Source organism: Argiope bruennichi, chromosome 3 (genome assembly GCF_947563725.1).
Source record: "Argiope bruennichi chromosome 3, qqArgBrue1.1, whole genome shotgun sequence".
Classification (NCBI taxonomy): Eukaryota; Metazoa; Arthropoda; class Arachnida; order Araneae; family Araneidae; genus Argiope; species Argiope bruennichi.
In genome coordinates this window covers 52,080,003-52,102,480 of record NC_079153.1, presented here as the reverse complement: position 1 = coordinate 52,102,480, position 22,478 = coordinate 52,080,003, and the positions used below count along the sequence as shown (strand labels likewise).

General features: G+C 28.8%; 2 protein-coding genes across 5 annotated transcripts in view; both read left to right on the top strand.

The window, feature by feature from the left end:
• The first annotated feature begins 161 nt into the window (after positions 1-161).
• On the top strand, positions 162-1,151 carry LOC129962840 (uncharacterized). Its single transcript, XM_056076840.1, has one exon. It carries the CDS (start codon positions 162-164, stop codon positions 1,149-1,151), a length of 990 nt encoding a protein of 329 aa, XP_055932815.1.
• A 7,831-nt stretch (positions 1,152-8,982) lies between these two features.
• LOC129963740 (toll-like receptor 8) overlaps positions 8,983-22,478 on the top strand; it is a 44,083-nt gene continuing 30,587 nt past the window's right edge. The window contains exons 1-2 of one of the 4 annotated variants that reach the window (XM_056078267.1): positions 8,983-9,296; positions 15,065-17,541. In XM_056078267.1, the coding sequence (XP_055934242.1) occupies positions 9,270-9,296; positions 15,065-17,527 (2,490 nt within the window). In that variant the 5' untranslated portion in view covers positions 8,983-9,269 and the 3' untranslated portion in view covers positions 17,528-17,541. Of the gene's footprint in view, positions 9,297-9,334; positions 9,416-15,064; positions 18,775-22,478 lie in introns of those variants that run through there. The other 3 variants (XM_056078268.1, XM_056078269.1, XM_056078270.1) reach the window with 3 other exon arrangements.

Below are 22,478 nucleotides of genomic sequence, written 5' to 3'. Positions count from 1 at the left end.
TTTTTTTTGTCTCGTAAATTTTGACATCCTTTAAAATGCCTTTTCGATTTAAGAAAGGAGAGACTTTAAAATCACAAGCACGTAAAATTGTGCATAATGTTGCAGAGTTCTGCTCCGAAGAAGCTGCAGCAAAATCTTTGAAGGTTCCTCTTCCACAAGCCATGAAAAGAGCTGCTCAGGCGACTGGAGTGTCGGAAGGCACTATTAAGAAAATTAAAAATGAAGTTTCGACACTGGACAAAACGGAAGTTTTGAGTACTCCTGGAAAGCACCGTAAAAGGCCTATTGACCGAAATTGTGAAATTGACGACTTCGACAAATGTGTTATTCGTCAAACAGTTCAAGATTTTTACGTCCAGCAAAAGAAAGTGCCTTCTTTAAGAAAATTACTTCCCGTATTGAGAGAGAAGTTGAATTTTCATTGGAATAAGGAATCATTGAGGAAAGTTTTGCATTCAATAAATTTTCGCTGGAAGAAATGCGCGAATAAAAGAAAATTTCTCATCGAAAGACCTGATATTGTGTTTTGGAGAAACAACTACTTGCGAAAAATGAGGCAGTACAGAAAAAGTAAATGCCAGATAGTTTTCATTGATGAAACGTGGGTCGACAGTAATCTAACATTTAGAAAATGCTGGCAAAGTGATACAATTTCAGGAGCCGAAATAAATGTAAATTCCAAAAATCGATTGATCATTGTGCATGCTGGCTCGTCCACGGGATTTATTCCTGGCGCTCAATTAATTTACAAAGCGTCAACTAAAACTGGTGATTATCATGGCCAAATGAATTATGAAAATTTTGAGAAATGGGTGTTGGAAAAACTCATTCCAAATTTGCACCCAAAAAGTGTCGTGTGCATGGACAATGCTCCATATCACACAAAAGTTGCAAATCCGACACCAACCAAATACAGTACGAAGAAAGAAATGACCGATTGGCTGATTATTAACGGAATAGAATGCGATATGAAAATGAGGAAAGCGGAACTGTATTCGCTAATTGATAGGAATCGCCCTAAAGAAATCATATATAAAATTGACAGCATAATAAAAGAAAATGGGCATTATGTCTTGCGACTTCCCCCCTACCATTGCGATTTAAATACGTTTGGTCTTCAGTCAAAAGACTCATCAAAGAGAGAAATATAACAGGAGACTTAAGTTTAGAAAACTTACAGAATCTGTTGTGCGATGCTTTGGGCGGAGTGTCTTCCAAGGAATGGGAGGCTCATTGCCGTCATGTGGAAAAACTTGAAAATTCTTATTGGGAAAAACAAAACAAAATAAAAGCACTTTTATAAAATTTATGAAATAAGTACGATTAATTATGTTAAATTACGATTAATTATGTTAAATTAGATTACCTCGCGTTTGCTGCGGAGAATTTGATATTAATAACTTATATAAATTTAGAGCAAATGAAATGAAGACGATTAATGTTTTGTCATGCATGATTTTACTTCTTAATTTTTTTTTTCTTCTTGTGTAGTCGTTAGACATACAAATATTTATTCAGTTTTTCTATTTGATTTGTTTTGTTCTTTGTATACATATGACAGGAATGCCGGATATTTTCAATATTCCGAGTATGCAAATGATTTTCAGCTGAGTGAATTATTTTTTTAAATTTGTTTTCAAGAATTAAATGCAATAATACCAAATATCGCCACTTTGGCGCTAAACGTGCCAATGTAAGAAACTTGAATGAATTTCTACCTCTGCGAAATGAACTCTTCCTACAGTAACCTGTTTCTATAACGCCCGCCGTAAACATAGACGAATGTCTAGCAGTATTCTTGTCGTGGACAGACAGTATACGTGACAACTACATTGATAATATTTATAAAGTTTTAACTTTCTTCTGAAAGGGCAAATAAGATATTTCCTGATTTTGTATTATTGATTGAAAGATAAAATTTGAGGAAAATATAGAAAATCTAAGAAAATCAAACTGAAGGAAATTAAAAAAAATTAATGGAATTTGGAATACAATTTATTACTACTTCTTGAAACATCGCGGCTCCTTGTACTTTTATCAAAATCGTCAGCTTGACGATGTAAAGCAACATAGACCAAATATAATAAAATTCATAGATATAATATACAAAGATTTGGTAAAATAATAATTCTATTACAAAATAAATAATATTCTTGGGATAGTAACAAATACAAATCATTATATGAATAGAAAAATTTACATGTGATTTGTTCTCTGTTATGTAGAACAAAGAAATTTCGCTTTTTTTTTAAAAAATTTTTTGAAACTTTAACCAGTAAATTTTTGTTAAACTCAATGCATTTTACTAGAACGGAAATTGTAAATGCAGATTAAAGGTGCATTTGACTCAATGGAAAATATCGTGCTCTTATGTTTCAAAATTTGGAGTGGCTTTTATTTATTTATTTTTACAATTTCGAATTAAAAATGCAGTTGAATATGGTTTTTTTTTTTTTTACAGAAACTTTTTTACAAATTTACATTATTTAGAAAATTTTACATTATTTGGAAAAATATATAAACTTTTTTTACTTTTTAGCATACAAGGTATACAAAAAGAATGTATTATGATAGTTAAAAAAAAGCGAAATTTTAATTTAGACAGAAAACTCATTTTTTTTAATGACGTCGCTGTGAATACGATAACTCAAAAATGATTAAAAATTAGATCGTGAAATTTGGAAAGTTACATTTAAATTAGATCTGTAGAATTTTATCGTATTTTGAATGAAACCCAATGAAAAGAAGTTTGTCTCTCTGGCCGCCCCAGTACGATAGTTACAAAACCCAAGGAACTATATGGAAAAAATTTGGTAGACAAATTTAGAATCTAATGTGTAGATCCGTTTCAAATTTTGAACCAAATCCGTCATTGGGTTAATGTTTATCGGTCTGTACTTTCGCATAAATGAAAACACGATAGCGGAAACTTGCATTAACTTAAATATATTTAATTAGTATATGACCTTGCAACTAAAATAATTTTTTGTGTCAAATTTTAGTTTCAATCGGTCAAGAAAAAAAAAAGTAGTTTTTTTTCATTATTTTTTTTATTGCATTACGGGACCAAAACTCTCTGGAAAACTGTGAAAATAAAATTCTGACTGTCCGCTATGGCTTTCATTGACTTACTCAAGTTTCATAATTTAATACGGAGGAAATTGGAAATAACATTTTTTTTTTTTTTTTAACTTAGAATGCAAGAAAGTTTTGGCAAATCTATTCCGGCAATTTTTCTTTAATTGACCTGGTAGTATATAGAACTTTTTACTTTAATAAAACATAAAAATATATAAAACTAAAACGTAGCCAGTCGAAATCTTGTTGATAATGCCGTATTCGTACTTTAACTGATACATTTATGGCACTAAAACTGTAATGTAAACAATAGTTTCAATTAATACTTTCGGATAGTAGTATTAAATGCTCATTGCTGATTTTGTGATGATTTATTGGGGATAATTTTGTGACGTACTACCCAGAGTTTTTTTACATATAAACAAATAAAATGCTTCAAGAGAAATTTACTCATAAAAATTTTATAAGCTCTCTCATTTAACTTGACCTTTGTCATATATGTAAGGAGGGAGTTTTTTACTTGACTTTTCATTCATTTAGTAATATGCATGAAAACGCAAAAATGTTAGATTTTAGTCTACATTAGGTAATTTTGTACACTTGCGTGAGTGTACATTTTATAATATTTGTAACAATGTAATATTTTATTCTTTTCAAAACTTAATTATCATTTCGAATTTTAATTATTTCAACACCTTGACATTATTTGATGAAAGAATGAGCTTGTTAGTTGTTATTCGTGCAAAAGTAGTATAACTTGCTCACAGAAAAAAAAATGTTGAATACTGAAGTTTTTGCCCAGATTTAAGCACACTTTTTAGGTAAGAAATGTCGATGAAAAACAGCATTCAAAATTCCTTAAATTTTATCAATAATTCTCATTATCAGGAAGAATTGATTTTACAATAATTGTGACATTGAAATATGAAACAGGAGGATGGTCAAAAACTGGAAATAATAAATATAAAAAACTTTTACAAATACGGTCTTATCACTATACTAGAAGAGAGAAAGCAATAATAATAATTATAAATCTGAAGTTGAAAACGAAATTCGTTAAAGCGTAATTTTCTGCTAATAATAAGAGGAAAAAAAAAAAAAAAAAAAAAAAAACGAAGTGATGTTAAATTTTTTAAAAGAAGCTTCTTTAACATCGACTGTAGATTACTTGAAATATATGATTTAATAAACATATTTTTTCTATATTTTGATAAATAAAATATAGTTCTTTATATTGAACATTTTCTCGTAACACCGAAAAGAAATTGTGAACAATCAAAGAAATTCCAAAACAAGATATATATATATATATGCATTCACGAACGCCTGATGACGAGCGCCATCTGCTGGCCAACAGGTGTTGATGCGTGTTAGACGGAGCCAGATGAGACGGGTCTGAACGAAAGTAAAGACGTGTGAGACGAGACGGGTCTCTGAGCGAAAGATAGTAGTGATTCCTGAGTCCTATATATTGTGTGTGTGTATATATATATATATATAAGTAACCAATCTAAAGTAAGAAATAGTTTGAAAACGAAACTAAAATGAAAACGAAACAGTTTCGAAATCGCAACTAAAATTTATTACCTATTCAAACTAAAACCAAAAAAGAACTTCATAGTATTTAGAGAGCGCAATTGCAGCTACTTCTAAAACACAGATGAATTGATACAAAAGTATTAGAATCATGTTAATAGGAAAATCAAAATAATAATAATAATAATAATAAATAAATAAATAAAAATTAAACCAAAAAATTATAAAAAATATAAAAAAGAATCCGGCCTGAAGACTTTTTCAAGGTTCATCCTCAGGCAGGGATTCAAAGAAAGGGATTTTTTTCTGTGAGGAAATACAGACATTTGTCTAATAATGATTCCTCGTGACCCGAAAATCCCCTGAAATTATGCCCAAGAGATATACCATTTTAACAGAAAGGAAAATACAAAACAACAAATTAGAAGAAAATAACCACTACAAAGTAAAAATACAATAACAAAAATAACAATAAAAACAAAAAATAGCACTAAAGGAAAAAACGAAAAGGCCAGAACATACCTTGAACAGTCAAGGAAATTTTAAGCTATCGATTGTGATTCTCGCTTTTTAAAATACTAACGGTAAATTATGTAAACAAATGTAGGCTCCCAGCGCCATCTATTGAATGATCTAAAATGCAAAGAAAGTTCTATTTTTATTTAAGCCAAAGGATTAATCCCAAACCATACCTTGTTTAATTAAAAAATTGACATTACAGTAATTTCTAGGCAATTCATTTTTAATTAAATTTTTAAGGAGGTTGTTTGATGCTTCAATATAGGAATTTTTATTATTGCAAACCCTTTTGATCCTGTTAACTTGTGAGAAAATTAGATTTTTGAAAATTTTAGAGTTTATATTGGAATGGTAGTTACATAGTTTTGTTATTTTAAAGTTGAAATCATCCCTTTTATCGTATATACCAACTATTGTTTTATCATTAGCAATTTCGATTTTTAAATCTAGAAAGGTAGCCTCTAGTTGATTTTTATTTGTATCTGTTAGAATTAAATCTTTTGGATAGCAATTAGTAATAATATTAGTATTGTCGAAGTTAATCAAAAGTAGGTCATCAATATATCTCCACCCGTTTATTAAATTATATTTAATTATTTTTTTCTCATAGTAATGTAGGAAAATATTAGCTAAAGCACTTCAGAAAGCTGTTCCCATTGGAATGCCCTTGACTTGTTTATAAAAATTAATACCATTAAAAACGTAATTTTCAGTAATATTAAAATTACATAACTCAAGCCAGTTATTTTTAGGAATGATATTTTCATTTAAATATTCGTCATATATAAAAGTGCAGACCTTTATTAATTTTTCATGAGGTAGATTAGTGTATAAATTTTCGAAATCAAAAGTATTAAGTTTATTAATGTTGTTATCTTTAAGAAAATCCAATACTTCTTTGTTACTAGAAATAATAAAGTTGTCTTCATTTTTTATTTTGTCCAGGATAATTTTTAAGTATTTAAAGAAATGTTTACCCGTATAGTAATTATAACTGCCAGTGCTACAGGTTACGAATCTGAATTTTAATGGATTTTTATGAAATTTAACTGTTGGGAATAAATAAGGATAGTTAAGAGAACAAGTCTTAGTTTTGGTTTTCTTTGCGAACGCTAGCATTCTTTTTTTTTTTTTTTTTGATTTTCCTATTAACATGATTCTAATACTTTTATATATATATATATATATTACTTTAAAATGATAAAAAAAAAGATTATAACTTTATTACATACTAGTAGCCTTTGGCGATCAGTTGGCTTTGTCGGGGATGGTTATATTTAATCTTAGTTAAATTGCATAGATATAGCTTCATATCCATGATTTCGCCAAATTGTCGATAAATAAAATCCGGTTGTTTTAATTGTTTTAAATATTTTTTGCTAATTATGTACATGTATATTTTCCAAAGGAGACCAGAACTATAAAATCATGACGCTATTAAGAATGAACATGCACATCATTTACCCTCTAAATTTCAGTGCATTGTGACTTCTTTCTTTACTCGTCTTGCAAGATATACAGATATAAAATAGAATTCTTCTTCTTTAGCTTTAAAAAATGGAAGAAGATCACACGATTAAACATTAGATAAAATAATAGATCAGTTTGAATTTCAGGACAACAGAGAAATATATTTGTGAAAATCGCGAAAAAAAAAAATCAAATTTTAATAAAAATTTTAGCAAATGTTAAATTTATATACTTCAAACTGATAACTTTTTTTAAATTTTGGAATAGTACAAAATTTATTTTTGTGCATTAATATTTTCTGAAATTATTTTTGAGAAGGCCAAAATCCAATTTAATTTTGAATTAAAATTTAAAAAAAAATCACTCCGAAATGCACATTTCCATCTTCCAAGGCATATATGTACTGAATTTGGCAATTATAAGTCGTGCCAATTAAATAGTTTGACCTGTAGAGTGAAAATACATATACACATTCATTTTTATTACTAGTAGAGATTAGTCATCTTGGATGACCTATTAATTCGGGTTATTGGTTATGTTTCATATTCAATAAATCTCATATGCTTCACAAATATATGAGAGAAAGAAAGTTATTTTGAGTTTCATATTGCAATAGGCCGTCAAATTTTATTTTTTGGAAGCCTTGCGCTTTGTTCACTTACTTTGTTATCTCTCCCTTAAGCTAAGTATTTTTTAGTTTAAAATTTTATGCTATATTTTTATCAATCTATTAAATTTGTCCTGAATCTCATCCGCAGGAAACTGATCCATGATATAAGTGCGTAAGTGATTGAAATTAAAATAATTAACTGCGTCTTGATAACATGCAAATAAAAATTATATATAAACGTCATATAAACATGCAAATAAAAATTTTAAATAATGAGTTAAAATATTCAACATCTGCTCACGTTTCTTTATTTACTTAAAAATAGTTGCAGATTTCGGATTAAGTAGACTAGACACCTGCCCAGTATCGTTATTAGGATTCATAGGAGCCTATTAAAATATATTACTAGATTATTTGACAAAGAAATAAATTTCTTGAAAATACAAATTCTATTAAATACAAAACATTAGTATGTGCCGAATTATTAAAATTACTATTAAATTAATTGAAATATAATTCATTTCATTCAATGAATTGGAATATTCATTACTCATTTAACTGTTTAAGTTACGTTTCACTTGTAAAATAAGAATTTTTAATGCCAGATTTGCTTGAATTTTTTTTATTTTTTAAAAATCTAATATAATTATTGAAAACTTTTATGTGTAAGGAAATCATTAAAGTATAATTATGAATAATTTTTCAAGAATGTCCGGATTTTCATAATTTAAGTATTAAAATAAATAAATAAAGACGAATACATTTCTTCAAAATTAATAAATAAAAAAATTAAACAAAAACAAAGCATTATCATGTGGATTGTGAAAAAGTGAAATTAAATTGATCAGTTAATAAAAGAGGGGCCTTATGATGAGCGTTGCTTGGAGCCACAAAATCTTTAGATCTTCCTTTGAGTAGGAAACTTAGCTAAAGATTCCGTGAAGAAAAATGAAATCAGGAAATAAATCTCCTTATGATACTGCCAAATAACATGAAAAATGCGCAGTATTTTCATTCCTTAATTTTAAAAAATGGCGGTTAAACTTGCGACTCATCAACTTTTATTTCAAAACCTGCGTGAATTTCATTATAACAATTAAAAGTATTGCTGAAAATTATGGGATATGATAAACTTTTTGTATAAAGGCAATTTTTAATAATGATCAGGATAAAAACCGAAACTGCACAACATTTAAATTAATGACTGGAAAGATGATTTTTTTTAAATAAATTTCACGGTACAAAAATAATTTTTATGACACAATATTTTAATCAATTATTGCGGTAAAATGTCAAAATTTAATATTTTAATTAATTAGAAATATGAAAGAAAAACGAATTTTCTCAAGTACTCTTTTCCATCTTCCATATCTCTTCCGTAGTGTGCCAACATACACACGAAAATATTCGCTTTTAATATTTATTGAGAATATCTTTAAATAAAAGAGCAATTAAAGCAGGCGTAAAGGTTATTCGCTGTCGAAGATATTTGTTTAATGTTTAATTTTCATTCTAGTTTAATTTTAAAAATATAATTTGATATCAGTCGGAAAGAATAAAAAGAATAAAAAATTCTTGAAATTAGTCTATAATAAATTTTTTTTAAAAGCCAATTTATGCATGTATATCATCAAACGTATGACGCGAAATCTCTAGACGTAGGAAATTGCGGTTATAAAAACAGAATACAAGTCATTGAAGTTCTGTTTACTACAGTCATTCTTATCTTTTGTCTACCTGTACTCCAATGAATGTGTAACCGGCGCGTTTTCTGGACGGGAAGTTTAAATACAATCGAAGTTCGTAAATTGAAGAGCTGATCAAACAACGTAAATAATGCTTTTAAAAACGGGGTATGGAAACAGAATTTCATTTTGACTGCTGTCATTTTTTGTGCTACTGCATGGCGGACATGCCTAGTGTAATGTAAATAATAGAACATTAAAAAAAATTAAATGCCGCGAATTCAAATTGCATTATTTTCATCTCTGATTACTTCATCATTTGTTTTGGCGCGGTGCCAAATAAGAATTCGTCTGCATACCTTTCTGTTAAAATGCTTTCTCCAAAAGTTGTAACTACTGTATGTAACTTGTTTTAGTATTCCTTTTTTGTGTCACATGATGTGTTACTCGATATGTTGCAATTATATGTTTATCACTTTTAGAATTCTGATAAATATACATAGAATATTTATTGTAGGTAATGTCAATGACCTATTGTTGATTGGTTGTGCTTAGAAATTGTTATTTTTAGTAACTGTCAAAAATAAAAGAGTAGAAAATATTTTGTTCATAGTATAAATATCTCAGAGGCTGTAAATTTATTTTTAATAATTTGAATTAATTTTCAAAACTCTTTAAAGCACCGCATTGCATAAATACTTATCATTTACAGTTTTATAAAGGAATTGCACATAAATTCATACATTAAAGAAGTAGTTTAGGAAATTGAAAAAACACTTGTGACTATTAAAGATGAAAAAGAAGTGCTTTGTAACTCCCTTCATGTAAAATAAATCGTCTTTATTTATTGATTTTGTAAAAAAAAAATCAACGTTTTAAAAAGTTACTCGATTTTACATAAATAAATTCTAATTTCATTCCAGAAAAAATACTATGTAACTATAATGAAAAACTATGTAAATTCAAAATTATAAATGAAATTATGATAATTTTTACTTCTTTAAAATTATTAATTTTGAAGAAGTTAGAAAATTTTTCTTTTATCTCTAATTTTCATCTTATCTACGTAACATTTTTGACATTCTTAAAAATATAGATTTATGTTTCTTTTCTTTTCTATTTTTTATGTTTCTTTTCTTTTTATCAATAATTCTTGTTTCTTTGATATAACTAATTTTGAAGTTAGAAAATAATTATCTCTAATTTTCATCTTATTTACCTAATATTTTTTACAATATTAGTCAGAAAAACAGATGAGATGCTTCCTTTTTCCTCCATCAATAACATGATAGATTGCGGCAGCTTACTAAGTTTTATACATTTTGCTTTTTGAAGAACATTCTGACATAAATCGAGTTAACAGCTTATTTCAGAATGTCTGCTAAATTTCATATACAAAAATTCTGGTTGTATAAATTTTATAAAATTTTTAATATGTTTTCTAAAGAAGTTGATGTCTTTATTATTTTCTAAAACTGTTTTCAATATTAAAGGTTTGGAATTTTAAATTTCTATTAAGTTTTTAATGCTTTTTAGATTGAATGTGTTCAATTTTTATATTCCTGAAATTATTTTTTAAAATCCTTTTTAAGGTTTTCTATTTACAGCTATCATTTTGTGACGCGCCTTTTAAATCATATGTTTAGTAACTGGAGGGATTTTTTTTTGTTACTTTTTCTTTTGAAACAAATCTGTATTTCTAAAAGCAAATCTATGTGTCTGCGATGTCCAGATAAATTTATAGCACTTGCAGTCAAGAAAATTCAAGCAAAACTAATTGTATTGATGATTAAATGCTCAAATTTTAAAATTTAATGACGGAAATTTTTTATTTAATATTTAATATTGTTTTGGATGAGTTCGTGTTATGAGCCTATAATATTGCTTCTATTTATGACAGAAAAAAAAATCAATGCAATACCGAAGAGAATAAAGTACTTAATTCCGATCAAATTTTAAAGAAATTTGTATTACATTTCTAATATTTACTTTTTAAAAATTTCAAAATAATTTTAATAACTAAATAACCTTTAAAAAATTACAAAAAATAAGAATTAAAATTTCTCTATGCGACATTCTAACTCCATTATTTTTTTAGATTATTATTTGAACATTTATCTGTAATTTAAAACAAGAACGATCAAAATATGTACCTTTTTTCCAGTGACTTTTAATAAATTATTTCCTTGAATATTTCGAAAACGGTTTTTCATTGATTTCACAACAGGTAACTAGGATTCGAGGGGAAAAGATTTACTTCTTTGTTGATTTGGCAAGATACCAAATTACAAAAAAAAAAGTTAGCAAACTTTTTTATATAATTTGTTTAATATCATTATTAGATGTAAACTTTCTAATTTCATTTTCTTTCGCTCTCTCTCTCTTTATTAGTAAGTTTTTCGTTTTTAATTATTTATTTCAATTTTTATCGTTTGTACATCATTGTGTCGAAGAAAAATAATTGCACGAAAACATTTTTTTTTTGCTTCATTTCCATAGCTTTATTTTATGTTATCGAGATTTTGATTCCACTGACATTCATTATGTTAGGATCATTGCTGTCGGATTTGGTTAGAAAGCAAATAAAACAGCTAACAGAAAACAGGAACTAAAGATTGATTCCACAGTTTTAATTTAATGGTATCTAGAAATATATTTCTGAAATAAACAACAGCAAATTCTGAAAACACTCATCGTTGTTTTGCATGACACATGCATTTTAAATTTTCATGCATTATGTTGAATTTCTTTCAGTATTTCTCGATTACTTGAAAAAGTAGGTATCCTTGGTAAGAAAGAATTTTTATATTTCTCATTTTTTGTTGATATTATTTTATATAGAGCATTTTTTTACACATGAAATGTTTATAGACTGATGTAGTATCAGTAAATTTCGACAAATTTGATAAAAAAAATCGTTGAAAACGCTTCACAATGCTGTCATTGGATTTGGAGCTAAAATTTTCCAAATTTGGCATGTAGTTACTTCTTGATTAGTAGGTGTCACCTTTGCCATCTGACCGGGTTCAAAATTACGAGGAGTGTTCCACAATAGCCTTAGAGTTGCTTTCTAATAAAAGCTAATATAACTAAACTAAATTGATTAGAGATATAATTGTCAGTGGTCACAACAACACATATGGATTAGTAGGTGCTTATTATGATAAGGATTTTTAACATTTTAATTAGTTTTCCACTTAAAAGTTAATTGAAATTTTAACACTTTTCTCCGATAACTTTGAAGGATATTATTACATAAAAAATATTTTTAAACCACGTTAAAATATTTAAAAATATGAACTTTCCAACGATTTCTGTTTTAACTCAAATGCTATTTTTATAAATGTTTGAATGTTTCTTATATTTAAAAAATTACAGAACTATTGAAAATTAATTAGAATGTCCTAAATATAATTTTAAATTCATGCTTTGATAAGTGATGAGATTATTTTTTTATTTGTAATGAAAGAAAAAGTTTATCTGCGTAAAGATTTGCTGCAAAATAAATTTTTAAGATTCAAGTAATATATTTAACATAAAGTCATCAAAAATGCAATTTTTTTAAATCATTTATTGAAATTGAATAAGGATGATAAAAATGTCCTGCTGACTTTTTTTTTTTTTTTGCCAGTGAGGATAGCATATTAATTTATATATCATTTGCTTTTAGTTTTGATGCAATGTTATTAATTTAGATATATATTATTTAAATGGATTTCATGTATATATTTTCATTAATTAGTACTTTAAAATTAATACGTGTGATTTGAAATATATATTATAGTACAGCAAAATAAAGTATTTTATAATACAGTCTACAAAAATATAGATATATTTATTAAAAAATGTTATACCAATTTACATCGAGCGGAAGTGCTGAAATAAAAATATTGCTTTTCTTAATTTCACAGTTCATATAAAACAAAATTGATAGTCTTTTTTTTCTTTTTCAACAAAATATATTGTAAATTTCTCTGAATAACCCAAGTGTTTTTCTCAATTCATCGTTTTCTTCTGTTTTTGAAAACCTATCCCGTATTTTGCAAAGCACAATCCATTGTGAACAATGTAATTGAGTTACTGAATATTTTGAAGGAAAAGATCGCTTAACTTTTCTTTGTAGAGTAACTGCGAAAATATTTTCATTAACGCTGTTCATTGACCTTCAAATCCATCAGAGGTCTTTTGCTTGCTTGTTCTCGGAGCCTTTTTGTCAAAACTGAAAAAATCGCTAATATTTGAATTGACAACAAATTCCTGTTTTTAATCTTTTTAAAAAAATCGAGCAGGTAAGTTTTTACTGATAGGAAAATCCAATTTGGGTAGCCACCTTTATTCTGAAGTTTTGAAAGTATACGACATCTATTAAAATACTATAAAAGAATGTTGCTGATTATGGGAAAATCTTTCTGTTATAATCACAGAAACTCATACTTTCAAAGTATTTACTAAAACTGACCTAAGCAAACCAATTTTTTATACTTCCGGAGTAAATAATTTTATACTTCGCGAGAAATAAAATATGACAAGAATTGTGAAAGTATCGCGAAGAATTCTCAATTATCTTGAGGGATGGTAGGGTAATCGTTGAATTTTTTATAGAAAAATTGAAAGAAAAAAAAATCATTTAGAAGAAAAATATTTTCTGTTGAAGGACATGATTTCAACCATGCATTTTAAGGTAAAATTTTATTTTAATAAAATGTTCCTCAAAGGATTAAAATATTTTTTGATTGTAAATCTTCGACAAGGGCCTCGAATATCCTTTAATTATTGTTTAAAGTGAATATAACAGAGTACGCATTATGCATTTTCAAACGATTTTGATTAATAATAAAGATGAATATGTGTGCAGGCATGTTGGCTCTGTACTGGTCAAACCGTCTGATCAACAGTACCAAACTTGGCACATGTATAATTTTGGAGGATGGGATTGTGTATCTAGGAAAGATTTTTCTAAAATTTTAATCAGAATTTTAATTAATGGAAAAATAAGTGAAATTTTGACGTTTTTCTTCTACTGATTTTTTAAAAAATTTCATTAGAATTTTAATTAATTAAAAAGTAAGTTAAGTTTTGACACTTTCCAACCATTACTTCCGAAAATATTGCAGCACAAAAATGATTTTTGGATCATCTTAATGATAAAGAAATTATCGTTTCAATCAATAATATTAATTTAATAATCTTGCAAATTTGGCAATTTTTAAAAATATTTTTTGCCTAATTTCCATTAATAGATTATTATATAGTTGCTCCTGAGATTCAAACTTTTTTCTCTGATTAATAAATATGCAATCATGTGATTTTAATTCATTGTCGAAAGCGAAAGAAAAGTGATTCGGTTTAGTGTCAGTATTACTCACAAAATGAATAAATGGTAAAGTTAGAATATCGCGAATATTATTAGACAGATGAACTGGGTATTCATACTTATAATGTATCTTTGAGGTTATATTATTGGTCTAATTAGAAAGGTTCATGTATACAATGAACAGAACATATGTAAAACAAATTAGCACAATTTTATTGTCAGATCATTTGAGTTGACGCCCTAAAGTTATATCAGTGCAACTGAATGAAAATGAATTGAAAATTAAATTAAATATAACGAATATCCTCGGCAAATGAACTCGTCGCCAAAGGCAATTAATAAATAATAATTCATATTTACTTCTTCTTTCGGTTAATTATGCATTTTCATGTAATAAATAGGTTGAATTTTTGTATTTTGTGCATGACTTCAAAATTATTTGAATGAAAATAGGTTGTATCTGAATAAAAATATATGTATCTGATTTACAACCTGTTCGGAAAGGAACTCTGGTCTAAGTCGAGGGGGGGGGATTCTATCGTACGAATAGAAAGCAGTCTGTTCACGTAAAGCTACCAGAAAACGATGGAATTCGACTTTCCGCTGATTTTTAAAGAGAAAATCTGTCGAAGAAATGAAATTACAGTTTTAAAGCTTATAAATGCCGTAAAAATAATAGGAAACGTTTTTTTACTTTTAAAATCTTCTTTCCTACTTTGTAAAAAAAGTAATGCATGTCTCTTTCCAACAGTCTCTGTTACATGCATTGCATGTCTAAGGCTGTATAATTATTTGTAAGATATTTTTATTTTGCGATTAAATTTTATGATAAATACACATTTAATTTTTCAGGTAATGGTGGCGGGATTCTGTGGATTTTTCTGCCTGATGAATATGCTGGCTTTTGATATTGGAAAAGTGACCGCTGAAAGCCAAACAACTGCATTATACCACGACAGCCCAACAAGCTGCCGCATATTCGAGAATAGTGACATTATAGGGCTGGTTGCTTTTTGTTCTGCCTTTCAACCCAATGAAACCTCCTACATCCTCCCAAACACAACAACTCGACTTCAACTTTTCCGCGTCGTTAACTTGTCCACAAATATTTCCTTAGCACCAAATATGGACCAGTTGTTGGTTTTGGAGATGATTGCTTGCAATTTACAGAACATTACAAGTGTCATGTTTGAAGGCTTGAGAAACTTACAGAGAATCTCTCTCATGAAAAATTCCATAATTGAACTTCCTCCTGATACTTTCCGACACAATCCTCTTTTAGAAAGTGTAGACTTGTCAAATAATTTTCTTTTTTCAATTGATAGAATTACTCATTCTCTCAGAAATTTACGATTGCTAATGAACTTAAATTTGTCCAAAAACAAAGGAATAAGTTTCGTTTCTAATGAGGATTTTAAACCTATGAATAATACTTCACTAAAATCTTTGGATTTAGCTGATTGCATAATTGAACGAATAGACGATGAGGCATTTAAGTGGTTTAACTGTCTGGCTTCGCTAAATGTGTCAAGAAATCTTCTTGGCGACATAGCACTTAAAAATTTGAGTAATACTTTATCCCAAGATTGCTTGAAAGATTTCCGAGCTTCAGAAATGAGGGATGAGATGTATTTTTCTTTGCATTTCTTGTTGTGGTTGACATATTCCGAAGTTGAATACTTAGATTTATCAAAGAATAAGTTTTCTTATTTTCCTTTAGAGGGGTATCGTCAACTAAAGATATTGAATGTAGATTACTGTGGAATAACATTTGCTCCTTACCAAAAATTTTCTGGAATGTCCAAATTGGAAATTTTATTAATGAAACAGCATTTCATAAAAAATATAAATCAGCAATTTAAGTCAGCTTCAAAATTAAAAATTCTAGATTTGAGTGAATTTTCAGGAGAAATTACTCTAATGTCAGTAAATATCGCAGGTTATGCTTTTGAAAATCAGAAGGAACTTGAGATTCTGTACATGAATTCTTTGCCTCTAAAGAATGGGATTCTCAAAAATATGTTTAATGGGTTATCAAATTTAAAAGAAATTTATTTGAGCAGATGTTATATTCCTCTCATTGAAGAATATTCTTTCGAAACCTTAGAAAATTTAGTTTCCATTGATCTATCGAACAATCTGATAAGTGAGCTAGCTAACAATACATTATTTGGACTTAGGAATGTGAGGAAAATATTACTTGATGGTAATCGATTGTCATTCTTAAACAACAGTTATCCTTTTGAATTTACTCCCAAACTGGAAGTGTTAAGCTTGAACCAAAATAAAATATTCAGCTTTCCTAGTGGAATGTTTCTGAATTTAAATGTTTTGGGCATTATTCGAGTTGGCGATAATTTTATTCAGCCTTGGACAGAAGAGATTCTGCCTTTTTCTGGAAATTTAACGTTATTTATGCTTAAGAAAAACAAAATAAGTTTCTTTACTAAACTCATGTTGGAGGATCTGAACAAGGTAGAACTCGTTGATTTTTCAGGAAATCCAATTAATTGCTCCCACTGCAGCACTAAAGACTTGCAGATCTGGTTAGAATCGACGAACACTTCATTCGTGAAACTGGCATCAGAAGAAAAGAACTTTTTATGCCATGAGCCTCAAGAATTGAAAGGAATAACTGTTCCAAATGCGGATCTTGACTTTTTGGATGATTATTGCATTCCAAAGAAAGTGGATGTAGCAAAAATAATTTATTCGACAACTGTACCTTTATTAGTAATTGCCATCATTCTGGCCTTAGTGTGGTACCGCTGGCATTGGAATATAAAATATATGTTATTCCTGGCTAGATCGAGGACCAAGACCTACAAAGATCAGGTGAATGCTCATCGATATGAATTTGATGCTTTTGTTTCTTACTGCGATAAAGATTTGCCATGGATTAGAAACGAATTACTTCGATCTTTAGAAACTGAAGAAGATAGAATCACTTGTTGCTTACCTGATCGGGATTTTATCGCTGGATGTTCCGTTCTTAACAATATTGCTGCAGCTATAGAACAAAGCAGAACAACTCTTCTTATTCTTAGTAACGAATATTTAAGTTCTGATTGGTGTAAATTTGAAGCCGAAATTGCTCAACATAAATTATTCGAAGACACTAGAAATGGTTTAATTTTGATTCTTTTAGAACCTCTTCACAAAGAAAAAATTACTAAAAATCTTCAGTACGTTATTCAGACGCGAACATGCATACAGTGGACTAAAAATACAGCTGGAAAAAAGTTGTTCTGGAAGCGTATACGGTTGGCAATTATGAATCCTGAAGAAAAGACCTGGTTTACACACATCACGTGAAATTTCAATTCAAAGTGATTTTATTATTATTATCGAGATCTCTGTGAACAAAATTATAAAAACATATGTTATGAAAGCTATTATTTTTTTCCTAGTTCTTTAGGACCATAAAAAAAGATCAGAAAATAAAATAAATTTAGTACCAAAAGTTAAGTACATTCCTAGATACTTTTCTATGTAAATGCTGTGAAGATACAGACATTTCTCATATTGATAGATCAGGTTTCCTATATCCTCTTAAAAAAAGTTGTCATCGGTGATCAGAGATGGGCCTCAACGCTCCTTTGAAACTCCTCATTTCTCTAGAAATCATTTGAATCTTCTAAGCACTCGCTGCCTTAGACTGCCTCATCGTGATAAGGGAGTTTCACTGGGCGGAATGGGTGAAGTACGTCGGGAGTTTAACTTCTGGTAGGGCTACCTTAGGCGTGAAGGCCATTCCATTATGGCAAGCTAACGTCTACTGGAATTGGAGCTAAGCCAGACTTCTATTTTTGGTGCTTTAGTCTTAGGACACAGAAGCTGCCCATTTTCCTCATCTATAAAATAGATTACAGTCTCCAAAATCTTAAAAATATTGCACTGCTCATTCTTTTTTTATCTGGGCCTCTTCAAGCAGGATCTTATTGACAATCCATTGTTAATATTGAACTTCTTCAGGGTGTACAATTACATAGACTCTGTATAGTTATGCTGTTCTTGGGGATGTGCAGCAGCAATAACAAGCATTCACACTCCAAAATCGCTGGTATGCTGTTCGGCCAGTTCGTAGTTTGGGATATTAGTATCCTCCATTTCTTTGAAACGATTGGATCAATTTGTTGAACAAGATTCTCTATTACAACAGTCTTGCGCCCTCACCTTTCTTTATGGAGAATGCAGTTTAGAGCCGAACGATATTCATTTGTTCTTGGAGTTGAAGAACTGCTTATAATATCAAAATAATTATTACAGAATAAATAAGGAGCTTCAAAGGAACTTTAAGGCCCATCTCACATCATTGATGGCAACTTTTCTCAAAGAAGGGATAGAAAACCTGACCCACCGATATGACAAATATCGGAATCTTCACGGTGATTTAGTAGTAATCATGTTGTACATAATTTTCAATAATGATTTTATTTTGTTCTCTATTTTTGTCTTTTTTTATGGTTCATCGGAGTTGGAAAAAGAAAATCTATCGTTAAACTATTTTCTCATACATTCGAAACGACGCTATTATATCAATTTTTTTAAGTAATTTTCATCATTACTCAGCACTTTATATTGAAGATTAATCATTTTTTTAATAACAAATATGATTCTGACATTATGATGATATTAACTGGGAGTTAAATATTCTTTTTTAAACGTGTTGTTTGGATATAAACTGATAGATTGAAGGATATTTTTTTAATCTGTAACATTTACCTTAGTAAATTAGTAGCAATTATTCGACCTATTTCTAGATGATTCAAAATTATATTTAATATAATTAGATGAACACTTGAAGATCAATGTATTGTATGAATATCCGATGATTTTTATCATTTCATTGTAAATATGACATCACGAGATACGGTGAGAAATGTATTTGTTGTAAATATTGTGTTGACTTTCTGTCATTATACAGAGAAAAATATTTCTAGATGTTGGTGAGTATCTTTAAGGGTGTTTTTAAATAAATATTTAAAATTCTTGTTTGATTGAGAAATATTTTTTGCAATTACATCCTATTACAACATTTCCCTCCCTCCAATAGTCCAATGTCCTTCTCCTAGACTCATTTTCATTTTATTCTATAAATTCAGATTTTAGGTTCTGTAGGAGACGCATATTTTAATCATTGTTAAAATAATTCTTTGACAGTCGACTACTTAACAGTTGGGACTATTATGAGAAGCTAATAGAAAAAAAAAAGGTAAAGTTTATGGAAAGGAACGGATTTTCATTTACTTTACCTTTTTCATATTGTCACGTAGATACTCTAGTGTGGAACTTAATGACACACACAAGAGGTAGAGCTAAACCAATTTATTAACTGAACTCAGAACTGAGATAATACATTGACTGACAAATCCTCTGCTTTTATACAAGCAGGGAAAGTTCCAGAACACTTGTCTGGTAAACTAAAGAAATGTCCAGTATCTTCTGGAACATGAAATAAAGGAAAACATAAAATCAAGGAACTAAATACTTACATATACTATGAATCGCATTGTCTCGAGCGGGATTAGAATCCTCGGTCTCTTGATTATGAGACCAGTGCCATGACCATTCGGCCATGGAGATACGACTGTCTTTCTTCAATGAGACAATATTATTATAACCAGAAGACTTCAGTCAATATGATTTTTCTTTGTCCATTTTATTTCTCCCCACTTCTCAACTTTTCCATAGTGACAATAAAAAGAATCAAACTTTTCTCTGCTTACTTTAATAAATAGCTAAAATTCATGTATCAAACAGATTTCCAATAATTGTTAATAATGTAGAGTATTGTTACCAACTTCGGGAATTACAAAATAGAATAAATTTGATTATACAAAATGCATGTTACAATATTTCAATTTCTAAGTCGCTTTTCTGAAAGTTGCTATTTTTTTTCGGAGGGGGGGGGAGGGGTGCAAATGGTATTCTAGAGTCTCTTCAATAAATGAAAAAGTCAGCTTATTTTAAAAAAGTTAATTTATATGTAAGAAAATTTATAGAATGTTCCAACCGAACTGGAATAACGACAATTGTTTCATTAGTATTTTAACTGATATTCATTTTCTTTTTCATTTTTTTAATAATTCGTGCATTGTAAATTGTTTTAAAAAGCTTACTAGAGAAAGAAAGATAAATAATTGCTTCATTTTTTTTCAAAGTTTGAATCTACTGATTCATTTCAAATTTCATTTCAGATTCCTAGAGAAAAATTGACTAACACTTCTATTTTTTAAACTATATGAACTTCATGGTATATGGCGGAAATATCGTCGAGATTCAACAAAGGAAGTTACGTTCGTTAACCGAAAAAAAAATTGAAAGACCGATTTCTTACCTTTCTAAATTAAAATTTTAAAATTATAAAAAAATTTATTTTCTGCAAAATTTTTCTTCAGATTATTAAACTGCCAATAAATAATAACTTAATATCAAATGACTGAGATTCATCTTCTCCTTGGCATGTATTTGCAGCTGAAAAGAATATAAAATTGAAATATTCAAATCGTATTTCATTCTTTAGATTGGTATGAAGACCAGTTTATCTTCTAATATTTGAACTCAGTCTTTGACTGCACATTTTATTTGGAAATATTCATGAAAAAATTTCAGCATTTCTAGAATGTATCAGCATGCCATTTTCACAACTCCATTAATAAATATAATATTTTTCAGAAATTTGTCTTACATCATTTGCGAATAATTATATTTTCTATGAGCTTGAGCATAATATATTTTTTCAAAATTTTATATTTTTGAGATTACCTGAAAAAAAAAAGTCAACTGTTAAAATTTTGTCTAAGTAATCGAAAAAAAGAATAACTATTTGACTTCCAATATCGATGAACCAATATCGATATTCATTGCTCGCGGAAACGACGTTTAACGAGATTTCTTTGAGCAAAACATTGAAAAACTTGATTTTCGCCTCGTTTAAATAGCAGAGATAATTATATCGAAAATGATTGACATCAATATAGAAACTTATAAAAGTGTTTGTAATAACCTTTATCTCTGACTTTTCACTGTCGAACTTTAGATTTTGATTGAATTTCAAGATACAAATAAAGTTATAATACATATGCAGCATGATCGTTAAAGTCTTTTAAATTCAAAACGGTGTCCTGTATATTCAGGAAAGTAACGTGTACCTACAACAAAAGTTACTATGCTGAATTTATTGAAACAGATTACAGTGTTGATGCGGCAAAATAAGGAAGCTGCAAAAACTTTTTGTAATTTTCTATTTGGACGGTTGAACCGATTTTCCTTACTTTTATTTGGTTTTTTTGGAATTTCCTTACTTTGTTGCTGGGGATGTTGTAATGTGCCGCAATAAATTCAGCGTAGTTACTTTACAATCGGTACACTTTATTTCTCTGGCTAACCTGCTGAACCTGCGTACCAAATCTTATCTATCTAACTTTTTGCGCTTTATAGGTGTCGTGATCGTTTATGCTCGACATCCGAATGGACGGATATCATCTCAATGGATTTACTTCAAAATTTGGAAAAAGCGTAAAACTTTGCCGTACAATTCATACACCAACTTCCATTCATTAAGCTTTTTATCAGTTATGGCATTGACAAGCAGACAGACACAAATCCAAAAATGTATTTTTTGGATTCAGGATTGAAATGTGGGGATTCGTCGAACTTTCGAATTCAGAATTTTAGAAGATTGATATATTTTCTCCTTATAAACTTCGTATACGGGAAAGTAAAAACTAGTTAAGTTTTCGCGTTTTTCTCAATAACTTCGGCGCAAAAATTATTTTAATATCAATTTTAAATTTAAAAAAATTAGCTTTTTTGTACTATTTATTTTATTTTTGTACATTTTTTCTCTGATTGTAATAAATTTTTAATGTATATTAAAATTTGCAACATTTTTTTTTTCATTGTGTTTTAGTTACTAAATTTATATTCTCACGTGTTGCAGTGATATTAAATATTTTATTTTTGTGTACGTTATCACTTCTACATAATCAAAAGTACATTCTAAAAATAAAATAAAGACAGAGATTTTACGTTTAAGATATTATTATGCTAGAATATTCCCCATCTAGAAACGCAAACTGTTTTTTAAATTTTTTTTTTATCCTTGAGACGACAAGTTTAGTTTAGTTTAGTTATATTAACGTCCCGTTTGAAGCAACACTAGGGCTATATTTTGGGACGGACCTCGTAATTTTGAACCGCGGTCAGATGACGAGGACGACACCTGAGCTGGCACCCCCCTCTCCACACCGCCCCACACCAG

Excerpts from the sequence above, each read along its gene's own strand:
- LOC129962840 (XM_056076840.1), top strand. The coding sequence starts at position 162 with ATGAAAAGAGCTGCTCAGGCGACTGGAGTGTCGGAAGGCACTATTAAG.